This window comes from Trichogramma pretiosum, unplaced genomic scaffold (genome assembly GCF_000599845.2).
Source record: "Trichogramma pretiosum strain Unisexual culture from Peru unplaced genomic scaffold, Tpre_2.0 scaffold46, whole genome shotgun sequence".
Lineage (NCBI taxonomy): Eukaryota > Metazoa > Arthropoda > Insecta > Hymenoptera > Trichogrammatidae > Trichogramma > Trichogramma pretiosum.
The window spans coordinates 1051942-1065795 of NW_019641609.1; the positions used below are offsets into that span (position 1 = coordinate 1051942).

Below are 13854 nucleotides of genomic sequence, written 5' to 3' on the forward strand. Positions count from 1 at the left end.
CAAAGAAACACCACACTATATGTACGTATTAGTGTGCGTGCTGTGCATGAGAGTTCGTGACTCTTTGCCGCCGCTGATGCTGCTCCTGCTGCTGCACTGTAGTCAAAGTTTCGCGTGGCACGACACGCGCGGGTAGTGTGTATACAGAGCTCCCAGCTGCCTGGGAAAAACGAAACGCAGCGAATTAAGTGCCCTCTCGACTGTTTTTGCTCGACTTTGTACGACGAGAAGTTGGACGCGATTTTCAGGCATACATCAAAACTACGGTAGCCCCGCCAGTAAAAAGCTTCGTTGGTTACTACGAGCAGCGCGCAGTTTCGTTTGTCTACATCGATCAAGGGTTTTCGGCTTTGTCTAGAGACGGAGCAGCAACAAAAAAAAAGAGTAAAAAGCCCCGTTGAAATGTTGTTGCTGTGCACAGAGCGAGACGAACATGCAAAATCCCGCACGACACAGTGGCGAGCGCTAATTTAAAAAGACTTTGTGCATAATTAGTGCTACTATACACAGAGAGGCAGAAGAACACACAATGCTCAAAACTGATATGAGCTCTCACACGGCAGTGCATTTTCCCTCCGACATTTGTACAAATGTATGCTCAGGCTCGAGCTAGAAAAACTCCACAGGCATCTGAGTGGAAAAATAAGTATATCTCCTCGCGCGCGCAAAAATGCCTAGCTCGGCTCGAACTTATCTTTGCGAATTGGAGCGATAAGGGGCGAAAACAAAGAGCCATATTCCTATTTATGAATGCCTGCATACTGCTACGTTGCGCATCCCTCGCAAAACGAGAAGCGAAACGCTGCCGCGCATTATGTATATCGCGTTCACAACCTCGCGATTATCGGGGAATTATTTACGACTGTGCACGTGAGTAGCAGTGCGGCCAATGGCATATATCGTTATATGCATGCAAACACATATAGTGGTACAGCATAATGCGCAAAACACACATCGGCGAAAAATTAATTATATTTTCAAGCGCGAGCGACGTCCCGAGAGAGGAGAGCTCGTTTGCGGATTGATTGGCGTAGTGAATTATTGCGTACGATACATATACACGTGCGCACGAGCTGGCGATCCTCTCGAAAAAGGGAGTAAAACAGCTCGACGGTTCGGGGGCTATATATACCGGAGTCTCTCTAATAACGGCCTGTGTAGCAGAGCAGCGGATAATAATCGTGGCCGTTTTCTCGGGCCACGTCGTCCTCGTCGTCGTCGACGGAAGAGATACGAGTTACCCGTGTGTGTATGTGTGCATCGAAGAAAGTCATATATTTTTGCAGAGCACGAGAACGAGCTAAAAAAAAGAAAGAGAGAGATGCAACGTGGGAGGCATACGGGCCCCGTTTCGAAAATGCGTAAATTTATATTATAGATAACGAAGAAGTATACATATACCGCTGCGGTGCAGTGCAGTGCGCGCACACGTCTCGTAATGTTTCCGCAAATAATTACATTAATGCACGAGGAGAACGAGCGACGTGCAGGAGTATATAGCACAGGATTTGCGCGAGGGAGCATATACATTTCCCACTTTTACGGGAATATTTACATAGAAAAAGCAGAGAGAGAGAGAGGAGTCGTCTACATAGAGCTGAGAAAAATAAAGAACTCGTAGCTCTCTCTCTCGCAACTCTATTGGATTCCGGGAGCGCGCGCGTGTGCATATTTGCAGACTCCGCATATACATATATAATATAACGCAGTAGTGGTGTGCAGCACACGTGGAAGAGAGTCAGAGAGAGAGATGCAAATATTCAAGTGAAAATAATATTGTCGAGCGAGCGCAATTTCCTTCCAGCTAGTGTATAACGAGATTCTCTTACTATTCTATATAGCGTAATAACCGGCGCGCGCGCTAGCACGAATTACATTCATATTCAAATGCACACGCGTATATATTCATTTGAATGTCAAAAGGCTTATATTCAGGCTTTGGGATAGAGGAAGAGAGACAGACAGAGACAGACAGACAGCCTCGAGAGCTGCAGGTACCTATTTATATAAATAAAATGCATCGATGCGAGATTGTTATTTCGAGACATAAATTTCGAGCCAATAAACGTGTATCCTATTATATTATGCACTTCTCGATGTATAACTCTCACGCGGATATATAGAAGACAAAAAATTCTGCCTTCGAATGTATTTGCAATAATAATCTCTCTTAACTTATCGCGACATCCTGTCGCCGCTGCTGCAGTAGAAAATGTCAAAACAGCGAGGTCGACTCGTATCAAATTTCATCGAATTCGGGATGGCAGAAATTAATATTTTTTGTCGGTCTACCGAGAATCGAGATCTGCCGCTGCTGCTGCCCAGAACAGTCGTAATCTCTGCTGCGACATTATCCTCGTAGTTGTTTATCTCGCAGGCAAAAAAAGATGCATCTCGCAGCAGCATAGATCACGATAATGTTCGTCGATGGTGGTGGTGGTGCAACAGCGTCAGCTATATAGTAGCACAACGACTCTAGGATTCGCGCATCCCATTGAAAATGGCATAAAGAGAGAGAGGAAAAGAGAAGAGTTTTGCGGCCAAAGCGCAGAGAAATCCCAAGAGCTGCGTTGGAAAGAACGAAATGCCCTGTGTGCTGCTACCTTGGCGCGCGCACCTTTTGTTGTGTGTATAACTATACTATACCTTTAACATATTTGTGGGTGTTTTGTATACACGAGGCATAATGGCGGTTGGCCACTAGTTTCGAAGGAATTCCGTGTAAAGCTCTCGTGCTTCGCAAGACTTACAATGATTCTATTAATTTTCGAACGTGAAAAAAAAGGTTACTCGGTGCCATTGCGTAATTCGAATGACTAACGTAAAATTTCAAATGATACTCGATCGAATCGTAATTGAGCATAATCAGTTTGTTTATCGTACGTTATTGAAAGAAATTTGAAATAAAAAAGGAACAAATTTGAGTAGATAGACGTTACCTGAACGAATATTCATAAATGAGGATAGATTCAATTTTTCACTGACGAGGGACGACCGTTACCGATAAAACAATTGAATTTCGAATCATCGTCAGTTAAAAATTTTCTCTTTCGTCGTTTGTTTTTTTGCTCGCAATTCAACGCGATTACTTCAACGAACTTCTAGTCGGAAAATAGAGCAGAGGGTTTACTATTCAGCAAAAGCTCCAAAGTCAGGTACAAATACAATCGAGTAAAAGCAAACGCGGCTTTCAGTTTTTCTGCGCTCTCCCGCTTAAACCATTCGAACGTTTCGACTGCAGCCGTTGGACGTTGGAAAAACGGCATAACGCCGGTGGAACGTACACACCATTGTATGCACTGGGCACTGGATATGTATACACACTGGCACTTACACATATACACGTTACACACTCACTCACACTTACACTTACACACACACACACACACACGCACACACACATATATAAAAGCAGAGTCCATTATTCACCGCAAAGTATGAAGCGCGCGCCCGCGGAGCGAAGAAGAAGACGAAGAAGAAGAGAAGAAAACGAGCCTCCGCGCAACTTTTTTCCCCCATGCTCTCGAGAGTGTTTGATGCACACACACACACGCGTACACACATACATATAGACTCGTATAGGTGTGGAGGCCGAGTAGTACAAGCGAACTCACGGGGCCGGACTCGCGCGACTCCGTGAGCGCTCGGGCGGCCTCGGCCTCACCGGCAGCGTGGCTCGCTCGCTCGCTCGCTCGCTCGAGAGAAGCAGCATAATAATATCGCGGCAGTCTCGAGACGCTGCTCCGCTCATTCCGGTTTCAGTCTGAGTCCGCCGACCGATGGCGGCCGCACGGCCACGCTGAATCCCTCCTCGACGCTCGTCCGAGTCTTCGCGTACTATACTATGCTATAACTACTACTACTGTTATATACACGCTGCTAACCCTGCGTTGAGTTGAACCCTCCGTGCGTGCAGTGTGAGGCTGCCGAAAATTCGCCCGTGTGCGTTCGGTGCTGCGTTGTTGTGTACTACCGCTGTGCGTGTGAATCGCATACGAGAGCGAGAGAAGCTGTGCTTACTGCTACTACAATATACGCTGCACCGCGTATAAAACATAACCTCGTAGTGCGTACACCGCTGCCAGACATTTCGCTCGGTGCGCCTGTGTTTTGCTCCTTAATTTTCGTAAACAACCACCTGAATGTCTATGTAATTTGGCCCCGCGCGTGTGCTCTCTCAAGTGCATCCATGTGTTGATACATTCCAGTGGTGTACTGTTGTTGTTTTACAGTGTGCAGTTGTTATAGCGAAATACAACCAGAAGAGCATATAAAGCAAAAAGAAAATAAACCTTTTTTTGTTATCGTTGTTGCTGTTGTTTGGTAAATACACTCGACATTCGTGGCAGTGTACGTGTGAACTTGTGCGCGCGCTGTTTTAAAAAAAGTATGTAAACTATCTCTCCCGCTGGATCCTTATCTCTCTCCGTCGTCTCGGGGGCGAAAATGCACGCAGATTCAAATACGCAAAGCTGCAGCAGTAGTAGGCGAGTAATACTGCGTTGAGAGAAAACTACATACACACAAACACGCAAGAGGGAGAGAGAAAGTCGTCGTCGTCGTCGTTTCTTCTCTGTTTCGCGCGCGCGAGCGGAGCGGAAGATATATAGATTTTTGCATCGCGCAAAACCGCACCACGACATTCTCTCCTTCGCAGCGAGAGAGAGAGGCATATAAATATACAACAACAGCATTGGCAGGCAATATGACGGCGATCAAGATGCTGCTCTTGCTGCTGGCCGCCTGTGGCTACATGGCCAATCCGGCTGCTGGCTTTTTCAACCTGTTTCTCAGCCAGACCGAAGTTCACAAACTAATGGGTTAGTATATATTCAGTCGCATACCTCTATACATCTATGCTCGTGTCTTTTTTGCACGTTTTGTCGTCGTCGTGATCGTTTATGTTGTTATTGTTGCGGTTGTTGTTGCCAGAGCCTTCTCTGCACTCATAATCGCAGATTAGATATTTCGCGACACCTCCGCTTTAGCTCCTTAAGGCTTATTTACGCCCGCGTATAAACAATCGCGGCGATATTGTAAAAATAGTCTTGTGCTTCCTGCCGATCGAGGCCTGGCGATGACAAAAATAAACGCCCACACGTGTGCCGCCTGTGCACTGACTCGATTCGTATTTGTGTACATTTACACGCTAAACGTCATTCATACGGCTTGTCTAAATCAGTAATTTTACTCGCGCGGGGATAAATTCGGAGTTGCTCCGCCGAGTCTATTTCATTAAGAGCGGCAATTAGTAGCTGTCAGTCTTTCGTACCTAATTAAGAATTCCGGAGTCTCTCTATCTATAACTTCCCTCGTTTTGGTGAATAAACAAACGGGTAGAGTGGGCCTTCTTTGTTGATTCAAAGTTACGTAAAATTAAAAAAAAATAGCCGAGGATCAAGCTGCAGGGCACGCTCTTATGAAAAGTGCACGAGGTCGAAAACAAAAGCCGAGCGGGATTCTCCCGCAAATTGAAATTTCTCTAGCTCGCCTAAGCGTTTTTTCTCCCTCCCTCTCTGTGTCTCCTTTTTTTCTCGAGAAAACTTAATGGATTTGCGTTCGCTCTCAGGGATGCACATCGTTTGACATTTACTGTCGTTTTGATGCTCTTTTTTTTGCTTTTTTGACTTCTCGAATCGACTTGAATTCTTGCCTCGCTCGATTTGTTATTCAGATTCGTTGATTTCCTTGAACGCGCTTGGATCCAGTCTGCGTCTGTGTCATCCATACATAATATATATAGTATAGTACTACGCATATATATCGACGCACAAAGCTCACATATACTATACGAACTTTTTCACAAATGGATTTTTTTACGACTTTGATTTTCGCAGGAAACGTGCGCGTGAGTAGTCGCACATCGATGCAGAAAAAGAATGTAGCATCATTAGTTTTCGGTTGACATTTGACCGATGATGCGATTCGATTATTCATTAGGCTCTTGCGCCTTATATTCTTCAAAAAGTTGACAATCGTTTTCTTTCTTTGACATTTTCTTGACTCTACTCGACGGGTAAATTTTTCAAACAATTTTCTATCATTTGTTAGCGCTGACGCACACGTGTGTAACGGCAACACCTCCGGCTGCTGCTGCTCTGCTTCTTCTTCGTCTTCGTCTTCTTCTCCTGTATATTTCATTGGCGATATATAGGTACGCGCGCGCCTTCAGGGATTGCCGCGCCGCGTCATAACTCGAAAACCTCGATTGGATAAGGCAAGCCTCGAATGCAGCACTCACACACGTGTTCTTCCCTGCCCTCATCGCGAGCGTAGCACACCTTTAATATTACTCTCACACAGACACAGAGAGGCGTATACATACACACAGACTTATGAAACTGAAAGAGACTCCGAGAGAATGAAAGTGCAGAGCACGCGCGCACGCGAAAACGAGCCGAAGAATTCGAATTAACGGCCAGCGAACCTTCTCTCTACTATACTACCTTCGAGAAGAGAAGAAGAGAAGGAGAGAGAAAAGGCAAGAAAGGCTTGTTTGCAGACTTGACGAGGCAGTGGCAGCAGCAGCAGCAGCAGCAGAGTTGCATGCACACGGCCAAGAGAGAGAGAGAGAGCTTGTAAGGCTCACACTTATTCATTCTATTGCTGCCGACGCTGATTTTACTGCAACCTGCACATCGCTCTCTGCACGCCTCGCGTATATAATATGAAAGGAAGAGAGAGAAAAATTAATCGGTGTCGACACGCCGTTGCCGCTGCCGCTACGTTTGTTTTTATCGATTATTGCGTGCGCCCGTCGAACCCCCGTCGCTGTCGAGCATATGCGTAGGGGTTGTTGCATTTGTCTCTTGCTTTTACGTATACATGACAGACGAGACTCGGCACAGTGCGAAATTAGCGCGTGTGAACTCTGTTGAAATCGTAAAACCATCTTTTTTCCCCCATTTGACGTATAGTCGACGCAACTACTTATAATACGTACTTAAAACCTCGTAACGATCTTCATAAAAGTTCATAGTCGTAACAATGATTTTACTATCTCGCGCGCGCGCGCTTAGCGTATTCAATATAAGTCCAAATGGTCGCAGTAAATTTTTACACCCCATCGGTCACCTGTGATCTTCGGCCTCATATTCGCCAATATAATATAATAGACAGCGAGAGAGAGAGCCGTAAAAATTCGAACATCGAAATTGCGAGGATATGCTTTTTTTCCTCACTTGACGCTCTTCACTCGATTCTTACATTATATATGGCTGCTGTACTAATCAATCAATGCCTTCTTCTTTTTAATATACGACTCGTGTGTCCCAAAAATAAGTTTCGAGCCGTGATGCGTCTCTTGCGCAAATTAAAAAGCCTCGGAACGATTACGCGAATAAATATAACACTGAAAGGGCTGCACCTCCTGCAGTTCGTGTAAAATAATTTACGACTGCTGCTGTACTGCTGCTGATGCTGCTGCTGTAGTTTCACACCACATGTAACTCTTGCACGCGCGCGTGGGTGTCTTTCTCCTGTTTATTTTTCTTACCTCGGCTTCGGTGTCTAATAAATAAACCCCGACCGAGCCCGTGCGTTATAACACAGCAAAGACGTCGCGTCGCGCGTTTTTCCTCCTCAGAGAGCTGGAGAAGAATGAAAGATAATGCGGTGGGGATTAAGTAAAAGTTTACGTCGCTGATATTTTTTCTTCGCAGCGTGTACGTCCTACATGCTCCGCAAGTAAAGTCTCTTGTGGCTATTTTCATTTTTCGACTCTTAAATATAATACGCCACGTACGTATTATATTATATATTTATAGGTGTGAAACTGCTGCGGCTGCTATTTTATTTTTGATTTTCTAGATCGGAAGGATTATGAGTGAAAAAAGGAGGAAAAGGAGCTACGACGACGTTTAGATGGAATCGCGCGACATTATAGGAAAAAGAGCGAACGAGACGACGCGAGCCTTTAACCCCCATTTAATCGAGTGTGAAAGGATTTATTGTGTGCCGTGCTTTTAAATACATTTTTGATGTGTTTTCTCTTAATATATACAACTTTTTCGAGAAATAGGTGAAATATGACATGTACATCGATATCTAAATCCATCTGCGTTCTTAAATCACGCGAGGATACACTTCGAGTTGAGAGAGGTATTTTTTCCATTGCACGTACATACACACGAATACATACATGCATGTACGAGGGTGTTTGCTTTCTATAATATTCGAACCCCGAAGATTCCAATCGCGGATATAACAGTGTATATTTTCGTACTCGTGCAGTGTTATGTGCGCGCAGCCGAGAATACTCGGAGGTACATATTTCACCGGTTCTCTGCGTGGTAAAAGATAACTATACAAAGATTTATCGAAAATTCGTGCGACTGCTATACAGATGCACGCACACACAGACGTATATACCCCAGCATACAGAGAAACGTCCGTATGTATTATTAACTTTAATTGTAATGAATTAAAAACTTTGCTTATATACAAAAGCCCCGATACATTCGGATAAACCTTTCTCTCTCTCTCTCTCTCGGTTGATTCGCAAAAGTAAATTACGTTTTCAACGCGATCGCTATGCATTGAAATACGCAGTATCATAATATACGGAAGCTTCGGCAGCGGAGCCGCACGTTCATCATCGTGTATATTATAAATAAAAATCGAGAAATGCTCGGGCGACGATGCGCGACGCTGCGCGCAGTGCAACGTAAACGCATCAGCGAGCATTATACCTCGACGCAGCGTTGCGCGCACACATCCACACACACACACACACACACACACACATTGCCGCAGGTGTGTTTGTCTCTCTCTCTCTCTCTCTCTCTCTCTCTCTCTCTCGTGCATGTGGAGGGCTTGTGTTGCTGCTGCACATGCATGCAGTCTGGATTAAAAAGTACTGCGCGCTGCTCAGCAGTTTTGTTTGACTTGCTTATTTTATCGTATAACCGGAGGAAATATTTTCGAGTAGCGCCGATGATAGGCTCGCGCGCGACCGACCGCATACACTTCGTGTGTGCGCGAGAAATTTCGAGGGCGTTTCCATCTCGATAACCAAAAGTGGACGTTGCAGCAGCGGCGCATCATGTCCTGTTATACATGCACAGCTTATAATACACGATGTGAAAAAGACCCGACCAACCGCTCGGATAGATGATAAATCTCGCGTCGAGTAAATGTATATTTTCCACAAATAATAAGCAAAGTCGTCGTCGTCGTCGTCTCTCTCTGTGTATATAAAATGAAATTTTTAACGCAAAAAGCCCGTATATTATACGTATGCCCTACGTGCAATTAATGTGTATCTTCTCACGTAAAACAATTTTGATAAAAAGGCCTTGGAACGGCGAGGAGGAAATCGCATCCTATCTCTCGCCTCTGCCTGCCCGACTCTTTCCTCTTACTCATTTATAAATTTATTATACTTACGAAGAAAGGCTTGATAATTAATTCGCTGTTTCTTAAATTCAACCCTTTATTCATACATAAACACATAGAGAGATAGAGGGGCAATAAAACCATCGACGCTATTATGATCGTAAAAGTAAACAACTGCAAGGCGATTTCAGATAGAGCAGCAGAGAGCCCATAACTGCAATAAAGTGCGACTACTATCGATCGAAAAGAGAGAAAAAAAATACACGAGCGCGCGGAGCAGTTGTTGAATTTTACAACAAAAAGACGCTATGTTACTGCGATGCTTAACGAGCGGGAGAATTTTTCGCGCGTAAATTACGCTTGTTAGTTTACTCGATGTTCTTTTATTTTTTCTCTCGTTTCGTACTTTTTCCCCCCTATTTTTTTCTCTTACTTTTTCACGAGGAGCGTCGGGTGTATTTGCTCAATATTTAGACTCGGAGCAGATCGATTGGCAATGCGCGCGCGCGAGGATAGCTTGTGCATACAAACAGAAAGAGAGAGAGAGAGAGAGAAATGGCAAAGATGAGCATATGGCCCGAGCGAAGGGAAATGAGGCGCGAAGAGTAGAGTTCGTTGGCTGCGCTTCGTGTGTGCAGTGCAGCATGCAGGTTGAGAGCTCGCCCGCGCGCCCGCGTGCATTGTGTTGCGTTCTGTGTGTACATTCGTACACATTCAAACTCTGCGCGCTGGTTGATGATGCTTCTCTCTCTCACTGCATGCCGTGATGAATTTTTCAACGAGGGGCGATGAGAGGTCAGGTATGCCACGTTTTTTTACGTATACGTTAAAATGTGTCTATTTAACTAAAAAGACACACACGGGACTATTTGAAAAGTTTTGGCTTGAAAAAGAAAACATAGAGTAGCTCTGGGCTCTTGACAATTTAAAAATCATCAAGCGTCGAGTGACTTCAAATGTGAAATTTCATCCATTTGTCGATGATTAAAAAATTAAAAATTCTCTCTCTCTCGAGCAGCTCTCCCATACTCTTACTTATACAAAATAAAAAAAATATCAGCAATCGCTCACACAGAACTTACACAGAACAGACTCTTGTATATGAATATAACACGCCTATATGCATATAAGAATGAACACCCTCGCTCTTATACACAACACATACGTATCTTTCTCGTTACCTCTCTTCCTTCCTCTCTCTCTCTCGCTCTCTCTCTCTCTGTCTACTTTTATACTCATTATAACGACCTCGTGGCTGCTCGAGGTCCGCCTCGCGCCTATATAACACAAACATAACGAGGTCCTTGTTAAACGGGCGAAGGAGCAGCAGCAGCAGCAGCAAGCTGCGCGAGTGTAGTCGTGCTGCTGCTACGTGTGTGTATGCGAGTGTATACTCTCTCTCTCTCTCGCTCGCGCGTGTGTATTATAAGTCACCCAGGACCGGTCTCTGCTCCTTCCATTCTCTTCTTTTGCTCCTTCTTCTCTCTCTCTCTCTCTCTCTCTTCTTTCTCTCTTTGGCTCCTTTTTTTTCTAGTTTGTTTAGACACCAAATAATCGACAGTCACTTTTTCCTTCGCTCTCGTGTTCACATACACATATATATGCGAGCTGTGTTCGCGTAGATCGGGCCTCTCGATATAACTCTCGAGCTTGACTCTCGTGCTCTCTTCTTCCATCCATATGGGCATACAAAAAAAGACCCTCTGCACACGCGCGCGCGTATATACGTTTTTGCACACGCACGCACACCTGAGAGTCAAACTTGTGGCTAGCTCTCTATATTATATGCTGCTGTTGCTGTTGCTGATTACACAGACCATATTTATGTACTTATTTTGACTTTATTTTTAACATTTTTTATTCAAATTCTCGAAAATGTGTTACGCGAGGCATGAGCTGCTATACAGGCACAGCTTACGCAAGTGAAATTTTCAAGTCGATTTACAAATCTTCAAAATAATACTAGACGACGTTTAGAAAAAGACGTACTAAAAGAAAACGGGTCTTGGATTACGGAGTCTCTATTATCGTTCGGCTAGCATATATTACGTTACGGACGACACGATCGCAGCGACGTTTCTTCCCGGTGCGAACCGATACTTTCCAACTTCTAATATATAAGATTCGCAGAGAGAGAGAGAGAGAGACTCGCGATCTTTCTGCCTGGAAGACTTTCCATTACACACGTTGACGTTCGATATATGTGCGTGTGTATTTCACGTACGTGTAAACGTGCAAAAGATATACAGCGAGTACTTGAGAGTAAGTGTTGACTGCGATTGCCTGTTGCAGAAGATAGAGAGAGAAAGACAGAAATCGTTTGCGGTATAACGCGCGATTTAAGATTTAAGCGATGTTTCGATTTATATCCCGCGAATGTATACTCATCCATTCGCCGTACAAGATTAGAAATTGAGTTTGCGCGCGCCGAGAGAGGATTTATCGTGTTTTTCTCTTGAAAATGTGTATAGATGTGAATAAACACGCGAGAACGCGTGTTATGAGCCAAGTCGCCGTCGTCTCAATTATATACACGAGGGTAGAGCGCGCAGTATTATATGAAATCGATTGATATCGCTCAATTACTCGACTTTGTGAAATAACAAACAAAAAACGCCACACGCCTGACACATTTCTTCAAATTATACATTACTTCGCGCGGAATAATCGCGTACACGCCAGCCAGATATCCTATTTCCTCTTTTTTTTGGTGCATAAAAAGAAAAGAAAAGGTACAAAAAAAAAGACAGGCCTATATAGATTGCAGAAACCAGTCCGTGAAATGCTTCCCTTTGACACCTACGAGCTGCACGAGGCTCGGAAACAAGGCGAGCGAGTTATATTACTTTTAACAACTGCCCGGCACGCCTCGTGTACGTATATGTGTGTACCAGCATGTAACACCTCGTCAAGTGCGAGTCCGCGCGCAAAAGCGCCTGCCATAGGCTCTCTCTCGCGCGTACTCGGCCCCTTCGGAGAATGTAATGTGAGCAGAGAGAGTACACGTACTACATATATACCTCCCTCCTGCCGCACGTGTGTGCACGAGTACGTTGCAACGGGTCTTGCATTCGTGTGCGTGTGTGTAATGCACCCATATGTACATGCGTGTGCGAGTCCGATAATCTGCGCCTCGAGCGCAAATATCGCGAAAATGACGTTTTCTTGGCTTACGGGCAGTAGTAGTAGTGGATAGTCTCCTCTCGAGCCTCGAGGAAAATTCTTTATACACGCGAGCATGAGAATGAGCGCTAGGACGAGGCAGCGAAAAAAAGAACTCGGAGCAGAGTAATCGTATAATATGCTGGTGATGGTGCGATTATCCAAGGTGGTCTTCTGTGCTGATGATCTGCAAAATTCTGTCCAAGAAGACATTAAGTCGCGCTGCCGCTGCTGCTGTAGCCCCGTAATAATATTATTATTGCTCTTCTTCGTTTATCGTCCATGATCGCGATACGCATATATGTAGATTCTGCGTTGATGAAGTTGTGTTGTGTGTTTAGAGCCATTGACGCGCGGGACGTTGTGGCTGTTTAAAAGTTATATATCACGATGCTCTTTATCGAGTACAAATCGATATCAATCAAAGCTCTCGACTCGGGGCCTCGATTTCCATTCGTCGATCTACATAGCAACACAACATGGATAGAAATTTTGAGGATATAGAGTTACGGGATTCTCCTATACACTGCTACACAACAAGTGAATGATTGATCGCTCGATCGAGACGATCGCGTGTGGATTTTTCTCTCCTTTTTTCAAATCTGTGTTATTATTTGGCCAAGAGAACAGTACGACGACTCACGAGATTTATTTACATAAATCAAAGATGTCTCCTTACTACCTGGATAGCAAATATAATTTTTTCGAGATTGTGATTTCCCAGTTTGAGCGAGAGATTATCTCCGAGTTGATACGCGCATTCGCGTTAAAATACACATACACTCGAGACAGACAGAGACCACCTCTGGATTTTCGTATAGTCGAAAATGCTTCTGTCCAATTTTAAAGTGAAGAGATGATCGTCAAAAAGGTGCTCTTCCACTTGGCATAAAGGAGCTTTAGAAAACCAGTTATCGCGTTGCTCTTACTCCTCAGAGCGAACTAAAGATTTTTGAAGAAAATATGAACAGCTGCAAGATGTGAAACATCTTACTATTAATTTAAGAAAATTAAAGAATTCAAAAGTAATCGAACAAGTAAAAGTCGAAACAAAAAAAGAAGTAAAAAATTAAAAACAAATTAAAACTCGAAAAAATCAAGAAAAAATCAATTTAATACAAAAATCTAAAATCAAACAAGTAAAAAGTAAGAAAACAAAAAAACAAAAAACATGAATCAAAAAAACGAGAAAATCAAGAAAAAGAAAAGTCTGAAAATCCCAACACAAGCATCGATGTTTCACATCTGGTGCGCTAAAGCTCAAGAAACTACTCTGATTACTTAACTCAATGAGAGGGAACGATTTGAAGAGTAAGCACGCATTGATAATGCACCAGATGTGAAACATCGATGCTT

The 13854-nt window shown here is 44.0% G+C and overlaps 1 protein-coding gene across 1 annotated transcript in view; it reads left to right on the forward strand.

The window, feature by feature from the left end:
* The first annotated feature begins 3762 nt into the window (after positions 1–3762).
* Positions 3763–13854, forward strand: part of LOC106654636 (tyrosine-protein kinase Dnt-like) — a 38766-nt gene continuing 28674 nt past the window's right edge. The window contains exon 1 of the mRNA XM_014374592.2: positions 3763–4820. Coding sequence (XP_014230078.1) covers positions 4706–4820 — 115 coding nt within the window. The 5' untranslated portion in view covers positions 3763–4705. The remainder of the gene's footprint in view (positions 4821–13854) is intronic.